Source organism: Mizuhopecten yessoensis, unplaced genomic scaffold (genome assembly GCF_002113885.1).
Source record: "Mizuhopecten yessoensis strain PY_sf001 unplaced genomic scaffold, ASM211388v2 scaffold9073, whole genome shotgun sequence".
Classification (NCBI taxonomy): domain Eukaryota; kingdom Metazoa; phylum Mollusca; class Bivalvia; order Pectinida; family Pectinidae; genus Mizuhopecten; species Mizuhopecten yessoensis.
This window is the reverse complement of record NW_018407865.1, coordinates 718,112-741,855: the sequence shown is the minus strand read 5'-3', so window position 1 is coordinate 741,855 and position 23,744 is coordinate 718,112. Positions and strand designations below refer to the sequence as shown.

The 23,744-nt window shown below is 36.1% G+C and overlaps 1 protein-coding gene across 1 annotated transcript; it reads left to right on the top strand.

Annotated features, from left to right (window-relative positions):
* Positions 1 to 649: 649 nt before the first annotated feature.
* Positions 650 to 19,245, top strand: LOC110457292. The gene is made up of 9 exons (XM_021508497.1): positions 650 to 660; positions 1,279 to 1,616; positions 4,409 to 4,723; positions 4,821 to 4,928; positions 6,317 to 6,484; positions 7,257 to 7,445; positions 10,859 to 11,158; positions 11,634 to 16,292; positions 16,494 to 19,245. Exons 1-9 carry the CDS (start codon positions 650 to 652, stop codon positions 17,969 to 17,971), a joined length of 7,566 nt encoding a protein of 2,521 aa, XP_021364172.1. The 3' UTR covers positions 17,972 to 19,245.
* The last annotated feature ends 4,499 nt before the right edge of the window (positions 19,246 to 23,744 follow it).

Here is a 23,744-nt window from a genome sequence, read left to right as displayed (position 1 = left end):
AATGAAAATATGTTTCTCTTCCTGAAACAGCTGCCAAAATAGGTGTTAGACTGTGCTTCTTTTTTGCCATACTATTTTTGTGCTATTTTTCAGCTTCTGCGGGATAAAAAAAACTTGCTACAGGTAAATTTGCCGATATCATAACGCTTTTAATGATAGAATTGATTTTAGAAAAGGTGAAAATTTAGTATTGCATACAAACACATTTTGTTTTGGATATTCAAACGGCTGCCGAATTGGTAATTCTTTCAAACTTATAAAAACAAGTTCTGCAAACAGTAGGCATCTAGATTTTAACACATTTTCCAGCTATATGTACATAATGTCAGCTTTTTAAATTGATAGTAATTTGTCAAATTTTATGAAAAGATTCAAACATGATTTAAACCTCAGAAGAGTACACCCTTAAGTTGAAGTTAACAGCTAGGTTTGAGGAAACGTTTAAACCACAATAGGAATGTCAATATTCAGAATTTGCTATTAATATAAGTATATGTTTGATCTTCAAATTTATATTGTGTTACCCATGTCCGTCCCGTTCAATCGCGATTCATAGTCACGGCTCTATCGACTTTATTTCTTAACCAGTTTTATCAAAGTTTTAAAACAAAGGTCAAGTATAAAAATAACTAGGTTGACATCATATGTCATGACCCCAAGGTAAACACAAACACCAATGTTGCTATTTATAGATCAACAATTGCTATTTGGTCAACAGATTCACATTTTAAGATATCTAAGTTTTAACATCTTTAAATCAAATACAAATATGATTAAAAATAATATATAAAAACCATTATATACATTAAGGAAATCTTAATACGAGTTAAATCTATCCTTAAGTGAACGATACGTATCTTTGTATCAATATAACTCATCTTAATACAAATTTACAGTTTGATCTGCAAAAAACAACAACAAGCAACTAACTTTTAAACTTTGTAGTGAATTAACATTGGGCTACTTATCTTACAGACATCAAACCTATCTATAAAGTCCAGGAAGAAGTCTTGATCGAGAGCTTTCAGTTATTCAGCAGGTATAAGAAAGTGATCTTGATATGCAGGTGATCTTATGCAGGTTTCACTACAAAGGGAATGCCACGTCTAGAACACGCATACATAATTCTTGCATGACACCATACAAAATTATCTTAGGCAAACAATACTCTTGTTAGATAACTATATGTCGTCTTAAATTTGTTGTTTTGATAGTTGAATTTTTCGAAACACCATAGCGAATGATCGTGAAAACATTGGTATATTTTTTCTATTACAGAGACATGCATCAACTCCTCTTGACTGAGATGCAAGAGGAGATTCTAGTTCTGGAAGTTGATATGTTTAATGATTTGTCTGACAAACTGTACCCTTGCCATCCGAAGTGGTCGAATTTCTGTGCATATCTGGATGTGTTCGCGCCAGTGCCACACGATGCAGTGGAAAAGGGATTATTTGAGGTTGGGAAAGAGCTACGTGCAAAGGGGCACATACAGACAGGATGTTATGACAAACTCAAAAAATGTCTCAAACATATGCAAGATCTTAGGAATATCGTGGAGACATGCGAAAACAAAATAAAGGATAAACGGAAGGAACACACAGGAAACCTCGGTGGTATAATCATATTTTATATAGATAACATGAACATGTTAAAATTACTCGAAGCAAAAGTATTAACTCCACAGTAAGTTTACTCATCTCGATTGCACGACCTTCTAAAATGGTATGCAATGTCACCTTCGTATAGAGATTTCACATTTATTGTACTTATTCGTTTCATTAGCTCACCTGCCCGAAGGGCTACTGAGCTTATGTCATGGCGCGGTGTCTGTCGTCCATCCGTCCGTCCGTCGTCGTCATCGTTTTCTTTTAAACGCCTTCTTCTGAAGAATGGACAGACTTAATATCATGATATTTGACTGAAAGCTTTGGTGGTAACAGCCCGACAAATTTGAGAACGAAAGTGATGTTGCCCTAATTTCAAGGTCACAGGGGTCAAATGTGTCAAACACTTAAAACGACTTCTTCTGAAGAACTGAAAGGTACAGAATATTAATATTTGGCTGGCGGTGTTTTTGGATTGAGCCCAACAAAGTTTTGAAAATGGAAATGACCTTGACCTACTTTTAAGGTCAGATGGGTCAAATATGTCAAACACTTAAAATGGCTTTTTCTGAATAATCTAGAGGCATAGATTATTATAATATTTCGCTGATAGCTTCCTGGGATGGAGCCTGACAATGTTTGCCAATGAAAATGACCTTTACTTAATTTCAAGGTCTGATAGGTCAAATGTGTCAAAACACTTCAATCTACTTCTTCTGTAGAACTAAAAAGTACATGTTTTGCTTGTAGCTTCTTGGGTTGAAGCCCGACAAAGTTTGCGATTGAAAATTACATTGAAGTTTGACCTACTTTCAAGGTCACAGAGTTAAATATGTTAAACACTTCAAACGACTTCTTGAAAACTAAAAGGTATATAATCTTCATTTGGCCGTAGTTTTGGGGGTTGGATCATGACACAGTTTGCGAATTAGAAAAACCTGCACCTACTTTCAAGGTCAAAGGGGTCAAACATGTCAAACACTTCAATTGACTTCTGAAGATACTAAAGGTATATAATCTGAATGTTTGGCTGGTAGCTTCTTGGGGTGGAGCCCGACAAAGTTTGAGAAAGAATAATGACCTTGACTTTCTATTAAGATCACAGGGGTCAAATATGTCAAACACTTCAAACGACTTCTGAAGAAGAAGAAATGAAAGATAAAGAATCTTAATATCTAGCTGGTAGCTTCCTGGCATACAGCACGACAACGATTGCTATTGCATATTACCTAAACTTACTTTTAAAAATGTGCTTACGGCTTCTTTTGAAGAAGTGAACGGCAAAGAATCGTAATATTTAACCAATAGCTTCCTTAGATGGACTCAAACAAAGTTTGAGAATGAAAATGACCTATACCTACTTTAAAGGTCATATGGATCAAATGTGTTAACATTTGAAATAACTCTTCTCAATAACTTAGAGCCACAGGTTAGTTAGGAATAAAGACTTCCAAGTTGTTTCAACTGAATACTAAAGTATCCTTGGCCCAATATCATTCTCTGTTGTATAAACCATGTCCCCACCCCAATGTGGACAAACGGGTTGGACCTGATAAGGTAACGGTGTTGCTGAGACTGAGACAATATTTGGAAATATTTGTACATTTAGTGCAGTATAATTTTTAATTAGAATATTTAATATATCAATTATCACATTTTCAATAAATTCGGTCTCATACAAAAACAAAAACAAGTCAATAGGGTGTTATCTGTTTTCATGCGAATGGGAATGCCAACAGTCTGCAAGAAAATCTTGCCACAAATTTCAACAAAGATATTTTCTGCAAGGAACTCAGTTAAGCTCATGATTACATCCTTGCTGTATATCATCTTTGCCTCTGTCGTTTCCCCCCATAAAGTAAGATACAAAACAGTGGAAACTATATATTGATATCTTTATTAGCCTATCTTTGACAAATAAGCTCTCATAATAATTTTTGAACGACGTGCTTTCATTTTGGTAAGAAAAATGGTAGTGTAAAGAGTGAAATTATTAGTGACTATTACAGCACAAAAAAAAAGTAAAATCACAGGGACAGTAAATAACATTAGAAATTAAAGTAAGAAATGTTATTCAAATAATAACTCATTACTGCAATTTGATACCCAGTCTCTTGTGACGCCATTTACAAAAATTTTTGACTGTTTCTATCTCACACAAATTTAAAACAACATTATATAACGTGATTGGAGGTTGAATGAAGCTAGAACTTGTCGATCTATCTTGATGCACTTAAGATGATGCTTGTTATACTGACGAAGAAATGCAGATATGTTAATTTTAATAAATCGTAAACATTGTCATGATCCATGTAAGTATCAAGTTCTAGTTAAATTAAAGTAAATATTCCTGATATTCACCATATATTTACCAGTGAAATTTTTTTTTTTGATGAAGCCTTCTCAGTATTCAAATACCATAACTGGGCGATTCGACATAATATATTCTCACAACAGGTCTACTTGTCAGCATCAGCAGCTTCTGCAAGTCTCCAATTTTCTCGGTAATTTAAAATCTCTTTGAAGCCGATCACACACAATGTATAGTCGATTACTACCATATAGGATAGATATTTTTAGATATCATTCCTTTTGTATTTTGATAAAATCATGTTTTTATTTTGTCCTTTTAAAATGTTACTCTTCTGTGTGTTCCTGTTTATGTTTCTTGTGAAAGGAGCAGATACCTTCTTTCGTCGGATATGTCACTATTACTTCTTTCATTAAAGATGAACGTAAATTTCAAAATTGTTTTGATTTACAAGAACTATGTTTAATCTGTTGTACTTGTATGGTTTTAGGTAATATTACAATCAATGTATTTAATCGATCACCCCGGATACCAGAGGGACAGACGGCCGTCCTAATGTGTTCGGTCAACCCACAAGTTTCTTCCATTAATTGGTTGAAGGGATCACCGGAACCTGTGGAAGATATTGTTATAGACAACTTGAAATACATCGCTGGCAATCCTTGGTCTCCGGCACTTGTTATTATGAATACTGACCGAAGATCTGATGAGTCTAATTACTGCTTAATCGCAACCGCAAAGGACAATCGAGTTGAAAAGAAAAGTGAAACCATCCATCTGTATGTCGTCGACAAGATGATCCAAGGTAAACACTTTGAATACAGATTAAGTACACATCAAGGTTTTTATGTTTAGTGTATAATCTTTTTCTGATCAATAAGAAATGTTTATTTAATCATCAGATCATACTCCAGTGAGTTCCATCCAAAATACAACTGATCAGAATGTGACTGCACACTTCCGGAAAAGAAGAATAAGCGAGGTTACAACTGATATTGAATCAGAACCTGGTGAGTGCAAATTTATACAAGATATATAATTTAAGTGTTACATTATTTCTACGAGAAAAATGTGTTGTTCTATCGTTTATCATATGCTTACATAAGGAACTGTGTTAAGCACATCAAACGTTATTCCTTGTGACGTAATTTTAATACAATATCACGAATATTTTACCATTAAATATAAATGGCACGTATTTCTGCAACAAATGGAATACTTGAATTAAAAGTGTTAAAAAGTAATGCTTATAAAGAGATTCGTGGTTGATTTACTGGACTGGGTTATATGTCTGTCTTGGTGTCTTCAATTTAGCTGGCAGATATTGATTATGATGATCAGTTAGCATGTTTGTAACTCCTTTGTAGGCTCCAGATGACTTATTGGGATCCGTCTTCGTCCATCAGTCGTTGTTCGTCTTGCGTTAGCATTGCACATCTTGAAACTCAAACTCAAATGTAACTGAGTGGATTTAGTGAAACGTCATTCATATGTTTATGTCTTGACCAAGTGTTGTTATGTTGGGGTCGATCAAGTATCAGGAAAGCCGCCAATTTGAAAATATATTTGAACTTAATCTTCTGTTCACCTGAGGGGATTTCTATAAATTTCATAGGAATGGTCAGTATATTGTCCAGACAAAGTTTTGTTAATATTTAAATATGTCAGGTATCTTAAATGGGATTTCAAGGAAATTTAACTGAAAAGGATTTCACGAAATATGATAAAAATTTCTAGCGCGTGGTTCTGACAAAGTTGTGATATTTTGGGGTCTGTCAGTTATCACAGATGGCCGCTACGATTGCCGCCTTGAATCGAATTTTAATGCCAATTGTGCCTAAGATATTGTTTGGAAAATGTATAAGGAGGGTTAAGAGTAAGGGCTGGTTACAATTTTGTTATTTTAGAGTCGGCCAGTAATAAAAAATGGCCGAAACTGCTGCCATGTTTAAAACTATAATGAACTTAATAATACTTAATAAGTCAAGATAAGTCGGATTTTTTTTATTACTGTTGATGTCTTTCTGTTTTTTAATTATTATCTCAGTTATCAAATACTAATCATTACCAATAAACAACCAATCATCAAATGCCCGACATATTCGTTTGGCACACATCTGTATCTGCAATATCCTTTACGAATACTAGTACAATGATCTAAAGGATAAAAAAATATAAGAGCATATCTGATATGATGATGTTAAATTATAGGATGTTATTTTCATATAAGCTTATTTACACTTCAAAATTCACTGCCACGTAACCAGGTCCTATTTTCCTTCAGTTAAAAAAAATAAAACTCCTTTTCAGGTGTTATTAGTTTAATATTCCTTATCAATATCTTTCAGTTATCTACAATATCTTATTTAAAAATTATGTGGAACGTTATTTTGTATAGATGAGCCACAAACGCGGAGACCTCGTACAGACCGTGACGCCAACGTAGCATTTCTGATAGAAAATAACATCGATACTACACGACAAGAATCTAAAGAGGATATCCGCAAACACCTGGAGACACATACACAAGAGCCAGGTCGAATAAATAGTCCGGAACTCTTGGAACGTATGTGTTTTTTCTCTGATTGCATAAGTGACTGTAACAAAAACAAATATACGACTTAACATCATTGTGGGTACCACATGTGGGCGGGAAATATTTCCCATTATGAATTTAGATTTGACGGGGTTCCTCATGTTAATTTTTTGTTTGTTTTGATGTCTTATCTGTTCTTGAAGTCGTCTGCTTATGTCGATTATGTCCGTTGGTCATTTTGCGTCGATGTTATCACATATGTAGAGGACACTAAATGTTTTCCCGTTGAACGCCATATACATTATGTCATACGAGTTAAATATGTCTGAAATTTAAATGAAATACAAAAATTATATTTTCTTTTTATGTAGCATCAAAAATGTGATTGACTCAGCAGCGTTATCTTTTGCGCCTTATTATAACTAATGGCATCATTCTTAACAAGTATGCCGAGCTCTATTTTAAATGTGCTACTCAGCACTACAGTTTTCAGCTATTGTTTGGTAATATCTGCTTACAAATATGTTATCAATGATGCAGTTAAGTCAACATGTCAACATTGTATATAGCATAGATGCACTAAAACGAACCATCATTATATATTCGCTGCATCTGAACAGGAAATCTTTTCCTTTGAATGCAGCGAATGGAAAGAACCGTCCATTTTGCTAAATTCCAAAATCGACACCTTCACACTGTGACTGAAATTACTTTTGATATGTGCCAGAGTAATGGATATCGATCATATCAAATTGATAGAATCCAATACATCTCTTTGTAAATGTATATTATCTCCTTACAGATTGCATTCTTGTCTCCGTCGATATAAAAGGAGCTTCGTCACCAACAGAACCGTCTGCCTTGTGCTTAGCAGAGCGTGTCAAGTCATTTTTACGGGCAGGAGACATTCGATTGTCAGACGATGCAAACACCAAATTGAAGATTAAAACCGAAGATATCAGAATGACCATCAAAAACCGAACCACTGACGGTAATATATGAAAAGGCCGACAATTTTATACTTTGCGGTTGTATCTTAGCCATATTTGTTTGTATTTTTTTGCAGGTTTTATAGTGATTGCCTTTGAAAATGCAGCAACCAAACACATGTTTTTCAATTGTATTGGTCATTTGGTGTTTATCAAAAATCACATTGTGTATAATGTTTATTCACCAACAAATGCCAAGCAACAATCAGGTATCAGTGTAATATTGTTTTAGTACCACTGTACGCAAGTTCAACTTCACCTCAAGGTCACAGGTCAAATAAGTGAACATTTTCAGTAAATTCTTGTCCGGCCCGTAAATTACAAACCGTTAAAGATATCTTGATCAAGCTTGAACTATATCTGCATCACCCAAGGTGTGCAGTGCATTACAATTAGGTATCATGCTTCACTATATACAGAGTTATGGCCCCTTGTTTATTTTTAATGCGGAAGTTTGTCCGGAACATACGTTCTATGTTATTTCACCTACGTTGACCATACTTATCATATTATGTATATTGGGAGGGCGGAATCTCTCACACTAAAATCAGGTTTGTGCCCCACTATATACAGAGTTATGGTCCTTTGTTTATTTTTGATACCGAAGTTTGTCCACGGCATAACTTCTAAACCGTTAAAGATGTCCTAATCAAACCTGAAGTATACCTGCATCACTCACAGAAGGTGTGCAGTGCACTGGAATTAGGTCTCGTGCCATACTATATACAGAGTTATGACCCTTTGTTTAATTTTAATACCGAAGTTTGTCCACGGCATAACTTCCATGTTATTTCACCTACGTTGACCAAATTTGCTATAGTTTTAATGTATCTTGGGAGGTAGGAGTGTCGCATTCTAAATTCGGGTCTCGTGCCCCACTATATAAAGCGATATGGCCCTTTGGTAATTTTTAAGACCGGAGTTTTTCTATTGGCTAATAAGGTTCACAAAAACAAAATTCTAGTTATCATTATAAAAGACGTGGTTCTATCACAATTAGGAAAGCACGAAGCTTTGTCAGTATGTAATTACTTGGATAACTTTTTTGTTTACATAGGGGTAGATGCATGATTACCTACTGGATTTCTAGTATATGATATCGTCCACAAAACACAAAAACGTCATTAATACAATCTCTAATAACAACTCGGTACGGCCACTGATTATAATCATTATGCCTCCCCTTAGATTGAAGGAGACATAATTGTACCAACTGATACTGGCTTTTAGGTTTAGGCACGATGACCTATAGTTATCGTGCTTCGTCCGTCGTCGTCCGCCGTCAGCCGTCAGCCGTCCGTAAACTTTCATCATTTTAAACTTCTTCTCAAGTTCCACCAGTGGGATTGAGCTGAAACTTGCCTGAAATGATCCTGAGATGGTCCTGACCAAGTGTTGGTATTTTTCGGGTCGGTTCAAAATCCAAGATGACCGCCATGGCCGCCATCTTAAAAAACACATTTTTAACTTCTTCTCCAGTTCCACTGGTGTCATTGAGCTAAAAACTGATGGGGATGTTATGGAAAGTAAGCCGACAAAGTGTTGTTATTTTTCAGCCCCGTCAAAACTTTAACATGGCAGCCATGGTGGCCATTTTGTAACATGATTGCACAATCATAGTTTTCCTAAACAACACCTATTTTAAACCTCTCCTCAAGTTCTACCAGTGGGATTGAGCAGAAACTTGCCTGAAATGATCCTGGGATGGTCCTGACCAAGTGTTGATATTTTTCGGGACGGTCCAAAATCCAAGATGGCCACCGTGACCACCATCTTGAAAAACACATATTCAACTTCTTCTCAACTTCCACCAGTGAGATTGAGGTCAAACTTGCCTGAAATGATCCTAAAGTCCAAGATGGCCACTATCTTGAAAAACACTTTTTAAACTTCCTCTCCAGTTCCACGGGAGGAGGACAATCGTTTCTTGAATAAATGAGGCTGGGGGATCGAAAGCGCGGCGCCCCGAGAAAGGAAAAGTAGATTACAACAATTTCAGTATGAAACATCATTTAGAAAAAATCATTTCTTATATAAATGAGGCAGGTTTAACCACCGTTGACAGCGGGACGGTGCCTTAAAACGAGAAATCTTTTCAGATTTAGGTTTAAATGCTTTCTGATAGCTTTACCTACAAAAAGTTACCCACTGCTGACCAAAACTACCATCATGGAAAACAAATTCTTAGAATATTTCATTGAAAGTTGAAAAGTTCCCGTTCTTCCTGCTCAGTCTTTGTAGTCAGATAACCGTTTAGGCCCATGGGCCTCTTGTTTTTTTCTTTCTAATGGCATATTGTCCGGGCCGTCAATGTTAAACTGTTAAGGATATTTTGATGAAAATGAGATGTACAGTGTACTGTAGTGTACAAAAACAAATTATACTTATGTTCTGCTATGTTTAATAGCGCATGCTAAACTATCTGTTTGTACACAGTATTTCTTTCCTTAAAATTGACGTAGATTCTGCATAGGACTACCTGTGTATTCTAAATGAAATTGCAATTTTCCTAAAAAATTCAAATCTCCAAAAAAATATTTCCAAATTAAGTTTGTCCGATAAACTATTATTAGTTAGAATGAAAACGGCCTTAAGACACCATTTTGATAATTGAAATCTACTTAGCAAAATGTTTCATATAATTGTCTCGTATGTTTGAAATGAAAAAAAACCTTTTCTTTGGTAGATTCGATTCATTAAAATAAGGAGTTTGATATTTAAACCCTTTGAACTTTAACCACCATGCACACCAATTGCATTCAGGTGCTTCAAAATTTTGTATTGACTTAAGTTGACCGTCACTGATATAAATATACCAATGACTGCAATAAACAATATTTAACGGAAACATTTGAATTAATTGAAATATATTAAAGTTCTACGAAGTAGTGCTACCACACCAGAACAACCTCTTGCACGAATGAACAAATACAGTTCATCAGACCAGTGTACACAACGTACCAAATTAGTCTCTTAAACACATATCTTATTAACAAACATACAGCTGATGTTTTTGACCAGCCCAAATGGTAAAGGAGATTTTACTCTGTCGCGTCATCCATGGAATATGGTCATGTGAATAATTCGACCAACCATTTAAGGATGACTTTTGGTCCCACTCATTGGGACTTTTAAATAGTCACTGATTCATTACACTGAGATCCGAATATTTGACCATTCACACATATATATGAATTTAAACAATTTGCTATTTCGGATGACGGAATGAAATTATTTCGTTCAGTGTAAATGTATTGCCGTACTGTGGACAGACAAGCCCGGTCCATTTTTGGTATACAAAGGCGCTCCTACAAAAGATTTACCTTTTCTAAGTGTATGTTGAATGTAGCCTTTTGATATATATGTACCATATTTAACAAATTAAGACCAGGTGACCCTCTGTTTTATTCGATAGGATGTCCTATTGTAAGCATAAGTCAAGCTGAATACTATGCTGATGAAGGAACAATGTTAGTGATGCATTGTGCGGTCCTGGCCTGTCCCCCCGCGACGTCTGTGAGATGGGTGAGGATACGATACGGGGAGGAGGAGGAGCTTGATATAGACAACGACAAGTACTTAGGAGGGGGTGTCCTCAGCCCCTCCCTAGTTATCACTAACGTCAATTATACCGACGAAGGATACTATAGGTGTTACGCCACAAGTAGTGAGGGCGAAGGAAAGAGCAATACAACTTGGTTGGAATCAAATAGTGGTAAGAATTAGAAGCGACTAAACTCTACTATTTATCGCAATTTTTCAGCTATAACCTAATTTTCAAAATATTACATATCATGCACCTGACTATGTTTTTCATATTTGAATATCACAGAATTTGTTATCATTATTATTTCAAGCTTTGGAAATAAAAAATTGACCTCAGTATACAGATACAAATTCAAACAAGGTAAATGGTGCACATGATTTATGCAAGAGTTTGATATCAGAGGCACTATGAACAAAATCTATCTCTTTACATTATATGTATTTTTACTAGGTTTTGTATACTGATGTCAACATAGCCCATCTGTGAACAATTCTATAAATATACAAGTAACTTTCAGCACTTAAAATGGCGACTCATCATTCCTTTTAAGCAATTTTATTGTTTCTATTTAAAGCATATTATATCGTATTATGTTACCGTAAACATGTAATATCACCACAATATTATGTTACATTAATTCCAGATTATACGGATCTCTCCACCTTTCTTCATCAAAATGGTCATGAGAAAGTAGACAGCAGTGCGGTCAGATGTATCAAAACTTACTTGGCATCAAACAGAACGTCCGGGGATGATGTATCCCTTCTAAGGATCGCGATAGACAACAACAGTAGAGACTTACTGCGTTATATCATTTCCACGGAACCGGAAGTGTTATCCAGTTGTAACGTCGACGGATGTGACGCTCTTCATTACTGCTGCCAGTACGGAACGCTGCCATTGTTTAAGTTGCTTATCAAAAGCGGCATGAAGGCGGAGAGTACAACATCTAACGGATCGACGTGTCTCATTATGGCGACACTCAATAGAAGTAGACAAAAACTTCAGTACGTTATAGAAAACTTTCCCGAACAGCTAAATGTTGTGAACAGTGATGGAATGAATTGTTTATTGATGAGCTGTGTGAGGGACAATATTCACATCTTTGAACTCCTAGTGAAAACTGGAATTTCACTCGAGCACAGAGACAAAACAGATAACACCTGTTTGATGACTGCAATAGCGTATCGTAACAACTGTTTAGCTCGCTTTATAGTGGAGAACTACCCAAAACATCTTTACGGCAGTGATGAATCGAATGCTCTGATGCTTTGTTGCAGAGTAGGAAACATAGAAATGTTTAAATTTCTCATCGTCACATGGATGGACTCTGACCCAATATTTGAAAAAGGAATGACAAGTTTGATGGTGGCTGTGAGGCACAAACAGAGACGAATCGCAAAATACATCGCTGCAGTCCTTCAAAATCAATTGCATCTACGTAACGACGATGGTTGGGATGCACTTCTGTTTTGTAGCATGTATGGAGACATTGAACTTTTTGACTTCTTGATCAAACAGGGCATGAATCCTCATACGCAAACACAAGACGGGTTATCATGTCTGATGAGCGCTGTACGTAACAGGCAGCTAGAAATAACGAGACATATCATAAACACCTACCCTGAACAACTTCATCAAAGTGACCAAAAGGGTATGAATGTACTACACTATTGTTGTCAAGCTGGAGACATAAAGTTATTCCGTTACCTTGTTGAAAAGGGACTGACACCTGACACAGGTACATTTGATGGATCCACCTGTCTGATGATTGCTGTAGCGAACAAACAATTAGATCTAGCACAACATCTTGTGGATAAATATTCAGAACAGCTTGAACAACGAGACCAGAACGGTTGGAATGTACTGCTATACTGTAGTAAAGCTGGCGACCAGAAGATATTTGATTATCTTGTCGCAAAAGGAGTAAAGCCTGATACATGTGCAAGTAATGGTTCGACATGTCTGATGATCTCCGTACTGAACAAAGAGTTTGATCTAACAAAACATATCGTGGATAAATACCCAGAACAACTTGAACAAATAGATCAGAAAGGTTGGGATGTACTGCTCTGCTGTTGTAAAGCTGGAGACGTCAGGATATTTGATTACCTTGTTGGGAAAGGAGTAAAACCTGACGCACGTTCCTCTGACGGATTGACAAGTCTGATAATCGCTGTACTTAACAAACATTTTGATCTTACTCGATGTATGGTTGATAAATACCCAGAACAACTGGAACTACAAAGCCTGAATGGCTGTGCTGTGCTGCTATGGTGTTTTTTAGCTGGAGATTTAAGAACATTGGATTACCTTCTTAGAGAAGGAGTAAAACCTGACACGTGTACTACTGATAGATTAATATGTCTGATTGTCGCTATTTTGAACAACCAATTTGGCCTTATTCGACAAATCGTTGATAAGTATCCCGAACTACTTGAACAACGAAAACACACAGGCTGCTATTTACTGCTGTGCTGTTGTGAAGCTGGAGACGTCACTACATTTGATTACCTCATTGGAAAAGGAGTAAAACCTGATGGACGTTTCTCTGATGGATTGACATGCCTGATGATTGCCACAATGAACAAACATTTTGATCTCATCCGACACATCGTGGACAAATACCCAGAACAGCTGGAACAACGAGACAAAACAGGTTTTGATGTACTGCTCTGTTGTTGTCAAGGTGGAGACGTCAGGATATTTGATTACCTTGTCGGAAATGGAGTAAAAACTGTCACACGTTCCTCTGATGGATCGACATGTCTGATGATTGCTTCATTGCACAAACATTTTGATCTTACCCGACACATCGTGGACAAATACCCAGAACAGCTGGAACAGCAAAACAAGAACGGTGATGATGCACTGTTCTACAGTTGTCTAAGTGGAGACGTCAGGATATTTGATTACATTGTTGGAAAAGGAGGTAATCCTGACACACGTTCTTCTGGTGGATCGACATGGCTGATTATTGCTACAAAATGCAAATATATTGATCTCATCCGACACATTGTGGACAAATACCCAGAACAGCTGGAACAGCAAAACAAGAACGGTGATGATGCACTGTTCTACAGTTGTCTAAGTGGAGACGTCAGGATATTTGATTACATTGATGGAAACGGAAGTAATCCTGACCCACGTTCTTCTGGTGGAATGACATGGCTGATTATTTCTACAAAATGCAAATATATTGATCTCATTCGACACATTGTGGACAAATACCCAGAACAGCTGGAACAACGAAACAAGAACGTTGAAGATGCACTGTTCTACAGTTGTAAAAGTGGAGACGTCAGGATATTTGATTACCTTGTTGGAAAAGGAGGTAATCCTGACACACGTTCTTCTGATGGATTAACATGTCTGATGATTGCTATAAAATGCAAACATATTGATCTCATCCGACATGTCGTTGATAAATACCCAGAACAGCTTGAACAACGAGACAAAACAGGTTTTGATGTACTGTTCTGTTGTTGTCAAGGTGGAGACGTCAGGATATTTGATTACCTTGTCGGAAATGGAGTAAAACCTGTCACACGTTCCTCTGATGGATTGACATGTCTGATGATTGCTTCATTGCACAAACATTTTGATCTTACTCGACACATCGTGGACAAATACCCAGAACAGCTGGAACAACGAAACAAGTATGGTGATGATGCACTGTTCTACAGTTGTCTAAGTGGAGACGTCAGGATATTTGATTACATTGTTGGAAAAGGAGGTAATCCTGACACACGTTCTTATGGCGGATTGACATATCTGATTATTGCTACAAAATACAAATATATTGATCTCATCCGACACATTGTGGACAAATACCCAGAACAGCTGGAACAACGAGACAAAACAGGTTTTGATGTACTGCTCTGTTGTTGTCAAGGTGGAGACGTCAGGATATTTGATTATCTTGTTGGAAAAGGAGTAAAGCCTGACGGATGTTCTTCTGACGGATCGACATGCCTGATGATTGCTGCAATGAACAAACATTTTGATCTAACCCGACACATCGTGGACAAATACCCAGAACAGCTGGAACAACGAGACAAAACAGGTTTTGATGTACTGCTCTGTTGTTGTCAAGGTGGAGACGTCAGGATATTTGATTATCTTGTTGGAAAAGGAGTAAAGCCTGACGGACGTTCTTCTGACGGATCGACATGCCTGATGATTGCTGCAATGAACAAACATTTTGATCTAACACGACACATTGTGGACAAATACCCAGAACAGCTGGAACAGCAAAACAAGAACGGTGTTGATGCACTGGTCTACAGTTGTCTAGGTGGAGACGTCAGGATATTTGATTATCTTGTTGGAAAAGGAGTAAAACCTGACGGACGTTCTTCTGACGGATCGACATGCCTGATGATTGCTGCAATGAACAAACATTTTGATCTAACACGACACATTGTGGACAAATACCCAGAACAGCTGGAACAGCAAAACAAGAACGGTGTTGATGCACTGGTCTACAGTTGTCTAGGTGGAGACGTCAGGATATTTGATTATCTTGTTGGAAAAGGAGTAAAACCTGACAGACGTTCCTCTGATGGATTGACATGTCTGATGATTGCTACAAAATGCAAACATATTGATCTCATCCGACACATTGTGGACAAATACCCAGAACAGCTGGAACAACGAGACAAAACAGGTTTTGATGTACTGCTCTGTTGTTGTCAAGGTGGAGACGTCAGGATATTTGATTATCTTGTTGGAAAAGGAGTAAAGCCTGACGGACGTTCTTCTGACGGATCGACATGCCTGATGATTGCTGCAATGAACAAACATTTTGATCTAACACGACACATTGTGGACAAATACCCAGAACAGCTGGAACAACGAGACAAAACAGGTTTTGATGTACTGCTCTGTTGTTGTCAAGGTGGAGACGTCAGGATATTTGATTATCTTGTTGGAAAAGGAGTAAAGCCTGACGGATGTTCTTCTGACGGATCGACATGCCTGATGATTGCTGCAATGAACAAACATTTTGATCTAACCCGACACATTGTGGACAAATACCCAGAACAGCTGGAACAACGAGACAAAACAGGTTTTGATGTACTGCTCTGTTGTTGTCAAGGTGGAGACGTCAGGATATTTGATTATCTTGTTGGAAAAGGAGTAAAGCCTGACGGATGTTCTTCTGACGGATCGACATGCCTGATGATTGCTGCAATGAACAAACATTTTGATCTAACCCGACACATTGTGGACAAATACCCAGAACAGCTGGAACAACGAGACAAAACAGGTTTTGATGTACTGCTCTGTTGTTGTCAAGGTGGAGACGTCAGGATATTTGATTATCTTGTTGGAAAAGGAGTAAAGCCTGACGGACGTTCTTCTGACGGATCGACATGCCTGATGATTGCTGCAATGAACAAACATTTTGATCTAACACGACACATTGTGGACAAATACCCAGAACAGCTGGAACAGCAAAACAAGAACGGTGTTGATGCACTGGTCTACAGTTGTCTAGGTGGAGACGTCAGGATATTTGATTATCTTGTTGGAAAAGGAGTAAAACCTGACAGACGTTCCTCTGATGGATTGACATGTCTGATGATTGCTACAAAATGCAAACATATTGATCTCATCCGACACATTGTGGACAAATACCCAGAACAGCTGGAACAACGAGACAAAACAGGTTTTGATGTACTGCTCTGTTGTTGTCAAGGTGGAGACGTCAGGATATTTGATTATCTTGTTGGAAAAGGAGTAAAGCCTGACGGATGTTCTTCTGACGGATCGACATGCCTGATGATTGCTGCAATGAACAAACATTTTGATCTAACCCGACACATCGTGGACAAATACCCAGAACAGCTGGAACAACGAGACAAAACAGGTTTTGATGTACTGCTCTGTTGTTGTCAAGGTGGAGACGTCAGGATATTTGATTATCTTGTTGGAAAAGGAGTAAAACCTGACGGACGTTCTTCTGATGGATTGACATGTCTGATGATTGCTTCAATGCAGAAACATTTTGATCTAACCCGACACATCGTGGACAAATACCCACAACAACTGGAACAACGAGACAAGAACGGTGTTGATGCACTGGTCTACAGTTGTAAAAGTGGAGACGTCAGGATATTTGATTACATTGATGGAAAAGGAGTAAAACCTGATGGACATTCCTCTGATGGATTGACATACCTGATGATTGCTGCAATGAACAAACAGTTTGATCTAACCCGACACATCGTGGACAAATACCCAGAACAGCTGGAACAACGAGACAAGAACGGTGTTGATGCACTGGTGTACAGTTGTAAAAGTGGAGACGTCAGGATATTTGATTACATTGATGGAAAAGGAGTAAAACCTGATGGACATTCCTCTGATGGATTAACATGTCTGATGATTGCTGCAATGAACAAACAGTTTGATCTTACCCGACACATCGTGGACAAATACCCAGAACAGCTGGAACAACGAGATAAGAACGGTGTTGATGCACTGGTCTACAGTTGTCAAGGTGGAGACGTCAGGATATTTGATTATCTTGTTGGAAAAGGAGTAAAGCCTGACGGATGTTCTTCTGACGGATCGACATGCCTGATGATTGCTGCAATGAACAAACATTTTGATCTAACACGACACATTGTGGACAAATACCCAGAACAGCTGAAACAGCAAAACAAGAACGGTGTTGATGCACTGGTCTACAGTTATCTAGGTGGAGACGTCAGGATATTTGATTACCTTGTTGGAAAAGGAGTAAAAACTGATGTACGTTCCTCTGATGGATTGACATGTCTGATGATTGCTTCAATGAACAATCATTTTGATCTTACACGACATGTGGTGGACAGATACCCAGAACAGGTGGAAGAACGCGACGCGAAAGGTTTTGATGCTCTGCTCAGCTGTTGTATAGGTGGAGTTATCCAGATATTTGAATACCTTGTTGGAAAAGGAGTTAAAGCTGGCATACGTTCGTTCCTCTGACGGATTGACATGCCTGATGGTCTCTGTATTGAAGAAACACTATGATCTAACCAAACATGTCGTGGACAAATACCCAGGACAGCTTCAACAACGAGACCCGAACGGTCTTGATGTACTGCTCAACTGTTGTGTTGTTGGAGACGTCAGCATATTTGATTACTTGGTTGGAAAAGGAGTTAATCCTAACACACAATCAAATGATGGATTGACATGTCTGAAGATCGCTATACTTAACAAACAGTTTGATCTTACCCGACATATCAGAGATAAATACCCAGAACAGCTGGAACAACAAAGCATGGAAATTTGATTTTCGCCGCTGAGCTGGTTTGAAGCTAGATTGTTCCGGGCATTGGATTTCCTTGTTCGAAAATAGTCAAACCTGACTCACGATCCAATGACGGATTCACATTTCTGATGATCGCTGCCCTGAACAATTTTGTTTGATCTTACCTGGCATATTGTGGAGAAATACCAAGAACATCTGGAACAACGAGACAATACAGTTTGGAATGTACTATTCTACAGTTGTCAAGCTGGAGACGTCAGGATAGTTGATTATCTAGTCGAAAAAGGGGGCCAATCCTTATTCACTTATTTCATAATGGAACTACGTGTCTGAAGGTCGCTTAACTAATCAAACACTTATATCTCAACCGACATATCTGGAGATATTTGAGTATTTGTTAAGAGTTTGCTTTTCAATTATTGTAAACCTGTAGACATAAGGAGATTTGATTATCTCGTCGAGAAAATACGACATTCTTTATTGATACCCCTGATGATGTAAAACAACATGTCGCAAATAAACAGAAATATTGGACTTCGAAGCAGGAGTGAGTGGAATGTACTGTACTATTTTGGAGTCCATTCTGGAGGTTGTTAATTTGTCATCAATGAACTTATACTGTGGAATATAAGATTGATGCTGTTATACTGACATCGAGGTATTCATTCTGGAGGATGTCATAGTTTTGTAGATAATCTAACATTTATAAAGTAATACTATGGAATATTATACTGATATATACATGATATTGCTATACTGTCTTCTTTCTAAAGTTTGTTAATCTGACATCATTTAAACTTATACGGTGGAATGTAAGATTGATGTTGTTATAATGACATCAAAGTTTTCATTCTAATTATGTTAATCTTACATCAATAAAACTTGTACTACAAAATATAACATTAATAAACTAATACTATAGATTATAACATTGATATTGTTATACTGATTTCAAGATATTCTTTCTGAAGGATATCATAGTTTTGTAGTTAATCTGACTTTGATAAGCTTATAATATGTAAGTAGATTGCTGTCTTAAGGAGGTGGGGGGGGTGGGGTAATTTACACTACGGAATATAAGGTCGATGTTATTATTCTGACATCAATGTATTTATTCAGGAGGATGTCACAGTTTTTTTTTATATTTGACATCAATAAACTTATACTAAGGAAGATGTCTGAAGGAACTGACATCAAGGTATTCATTCTGAAGGTAGTATGAGAGGTGTGTTTAATTTACCATGAAAACACATGTACTATGGAATATTACATTGACATTGTTATAATGACATTATTCTGGAGGATGTTAGAATGTTGTAGATAATTTGGCATCATCAGTAAAAGTTATACTATGGAATATTAGATTGATGTTGTTAAAGTGACATCATTGAATGTATTCTAGGGGAAGTCACAGTTTTGTAGATATCTGACATAAATGGCTGTATCCTGGAGGATGTCACAGTTTTGTAGTTAACTGATATCAATAAATATATCCTGGAGGATATCTCAGTTTCGTAGTTAACTGACATCAATAAATATATTCTGGACGATGTCAGTTTTGTAGATATCTAATACTATTGAATGTATTTTGGAGGATGTTACAGTTTTGTAGATATCTGACAAGAAATAATGTATTCAGGAGGACGTCACAGTTTTGTAGATATTTGACATCAGTGAATGTATTCTAGAGGATGTCACTGTTTTATAGATATTTGACATCAATGAATGTATTCTAGAGGATGTCACTGTTTTGTAGATATTTGACATCAATGAATGTATTCTGGAGGATGTCACAGTTTTATAGATATTTGACATCAATAAATGTATTCTAGAGGATGTTACAGTTTTGTAGATATCTGACATCAATGAATGTATTCTAGAGGATGTCACTGTTTTGTAGATATTTGACATCAATGAATGTATTCTAGAGGATGTCACTGTTTTGTAGATATTTGACATCAATGAATGTATTCTGGAGAATGTCACAGTTTTATAGATATTTGACATCAATGAATGTATTCTGGAGGATGTCACAGTTTTATAGATATTTGACATCAATAAATGTATTCTAGAGGATGTTACAGTTTTGTAGATATCTGACATCAATGAATGTATTCTAGAGGATGTCACTGTTTTGTAGATATTTGACATCAATGAATGTATTCTAGAGGATGTCACTGTTTTGTAGATATTTGACATCAATGAATGTATTCTGGAGAATGTCACAGTTTTATAGATATTTGACATCAATGAATGTATTCTGGAGGATGTCACAGTTTTATAGATATTTGACATCAATAAATGTATTCTAGAGGATGTTACAGTTTTGTAGATATCTGACATCAATGAATGTATTCTAGAGGATGTCACTGTTTTGTAGATATTTGACATCAATGAATGTATTCTAGAGGATGTCACTGTTTTGTAGATATTTGACATCAATGAATGTATTCTGGAGAATGTCACAGTTTTATAGATATTTGACATCAATGAATGTATTCTGGAGGATGTCACAGTTTTATAGATATTTGACATCAATAAATGTATTCTAGAGGATGTTACAGTTTTGTAGATATCTGACATCAATGAATGTATTCTAGAGGATGTCACTGTTTTGTAGATATTTGACATCAATGAATGTATTCTAGAGGATGTCACTGTTTTGTAGATATTTGACATCAATGAATGTATTCTGGAGAATGTCACAGTTTTATAGATATTTGACATCAATGAATGTATTCTGGAGGATGTCACAGTTTTATAGATATTTGACATCAATAAATGTATTCTAGAGGATGTTACAGTTTTGTAGATATCTGACATCAATGAATGTATTCTAGAGGATGTCACTGTTTTGTAGATATTTGACATCAATGAATGTATTCTAGAGGATGTCACTGTTTTGTAGATATTTGACATCAATGAATGTATTCTGGAGAATGTCACAGTTTTATAGATATTTGACATCAATGAATGTATTCTGGAGGATGTCACAGTTTTATAGATATTTGACATCAATAAATGTATTCTAGAGGATGTTACAGTTTTGTAGATATCTGACATCAATGAATGTATTCTAGAGGATGTCACTGTTTTGTAGATATTTGACATCAATGAATGTATTCTAGAGGATGTCACTGTTTTGTAGATATTTGACATCAATGAATGTATTCTGGAGAATGTCACAGTTTTATAGATATTTGACATCAATGAATGTATTCTGGAGGATGTCACAGTTTTATAGATATTTGACATCAATAAATGTATTCTAGAGGATGTTACAGTTTTGTAGATATCTGACATCAATGAATGTATTCTAGAGGATGTCACTGTTTTGTAGATATTTGACATCAATGAATGTATTCTAGAGGATGTCACTGTTTTGTAGATATTTGACATCAATGAATGTATTCTGGAGAATGTCACAGTTTTATAGATATTTGACATCAATGAATGTATTCTGGAGGATGTCACAGTTTTATAGATATTTGACATCAATAAATGTATTCTAGAGGATGTTACAGTTTTGTAGATATCTGACATCAATGAATGTATTCTAGAGGATGTCACTGTTTTGTAGATATTTGACATCAATGAATGTATTCTAGAGGATGTCACTGTTTTGTAGATATTTGACATCAATGAATGTATTCTGGAGAATGTCACAGTTTTATAGATATTTGACATCAATGAATGTATTCTGGAGGATGTCACAGTTTTATAGATATTTGACATCAATAAATGTATTCTAGAGGATGTTACAGTTTTGTAGATATCTGACATCAATGAATGTATTCTAGAGGATGTCACTGTTTTGTAGATATTTGACATCAATGAATGTATTCTAGAGGATGTCACTGTTTTGTAGATATTTGACATCAATGAATGTATTCTGGAGAATGTCACAGTTTTATAGATATTTGACATCAATGAATGTATTCTGGAGGATGTCACAGTTTTATAGATATTTGACATCAATAAATGTATTCTAGAGGATGTTACAGTTTTGTAGATATCTGACATCAATGAATGTATTCTAGAGGATGTCACTGTTTTGTAGATATTTGACATCAATGAATGTATTCTAGAGGATGTCACTGTTTTGTAGATATTTGACATCAATGAATGTATTCTGGAGAATGTCACAGTTTTATAGATATTTGACATCAATGAATGTATTCTGGAGGATGTCACAGTTTTATAGATATTTGACATCAATAAATGTATTCTAGAGGATGTTACAGTTTTGTAGATATCTGACATCAATGAATGTATTCTAGAGGATGTCACTGTTTTGTAGATATTTGACATCAATGAATGTATTCTAGAGGATGTCACTGTTTTGTAGATATTTGACATCAATGAATGTATTCTGGAGAATGTCACAGTTTTATAGATATTTGACATCAATGAATGTATTCTGGAGGATGTCACAGTTTTATAGATATTTGACATCAATAAATGTATTCTAGAGGATGTTACAGTTTTGTAGATATCTGACATCAATGAATGTATTCTAGAGGATGTCACTGTTTTGTAGATATTTGACATCAATGAATGTATTCTAGAGGATGTCACTGTTTTGTAGATATTTGACATCAATGAATGTATTCTGGAGAATGTCACAGTTTTATAGATATTTGACATCAATGAATGTATTCTGGAGGATGTCACAGTTTTATAGATATTTGACATCAATAAATGTATTCTAGAGGATGTTACAGTTTTGTAGATATCTGACATCAATGAATGTATTCTAGAGGATGTCACTGTTTTGTAGATATTTGACATCAATGAATGTATTCTAGAGGATGTCACTGTTTTGTAGATATTTGACATCAATGAATGTATTCTGGAGAATGTCACAGTTTTATAGATATTTGACATCAATGAATGTATTCTGGAGGATGTCACAGTTTTATAGATATTTGACATCAATAAATGTATTCTAGAGGATGTTACAGTTTTGTAGATATCTGACATCAATGAATGTATTCTAGAGGATGTCACTGTTTTGTAGATATTTGACATCAATGAATGTATTCTAGAGGATGTCACTGTTTTGTAGATATTTGACATCAATGAATGTATTCTGGAGAATGTCACAGTTTTATAGATATTTGACATCAATGAATGTATTCTGGAGGATGTCACAGTTTTATAGATATTTGACATCAATAAATGTATTCTAGAGGATGTTACAGTTTTGTAGATATCTGACATCAATGAATGTATTCTAGAGGATGTCACTGTTTTGTAGATATTTGACATCAATGAATGTATTCTAGAGGATGTCACTGTTTTGTAGATATTTGACATCAATGAATGTATTCTGGAGAATGTCACAGTTTTATAGATATTTGACATCAATGAATGTATTCTGGAGGATGTCACAGTTTTATAGATATTTGACATCAATAAATGTATTCTAGAGGATGTTACAGTTTTGTAGATATCTGACATCAATGAATGTATTCTAGAGGA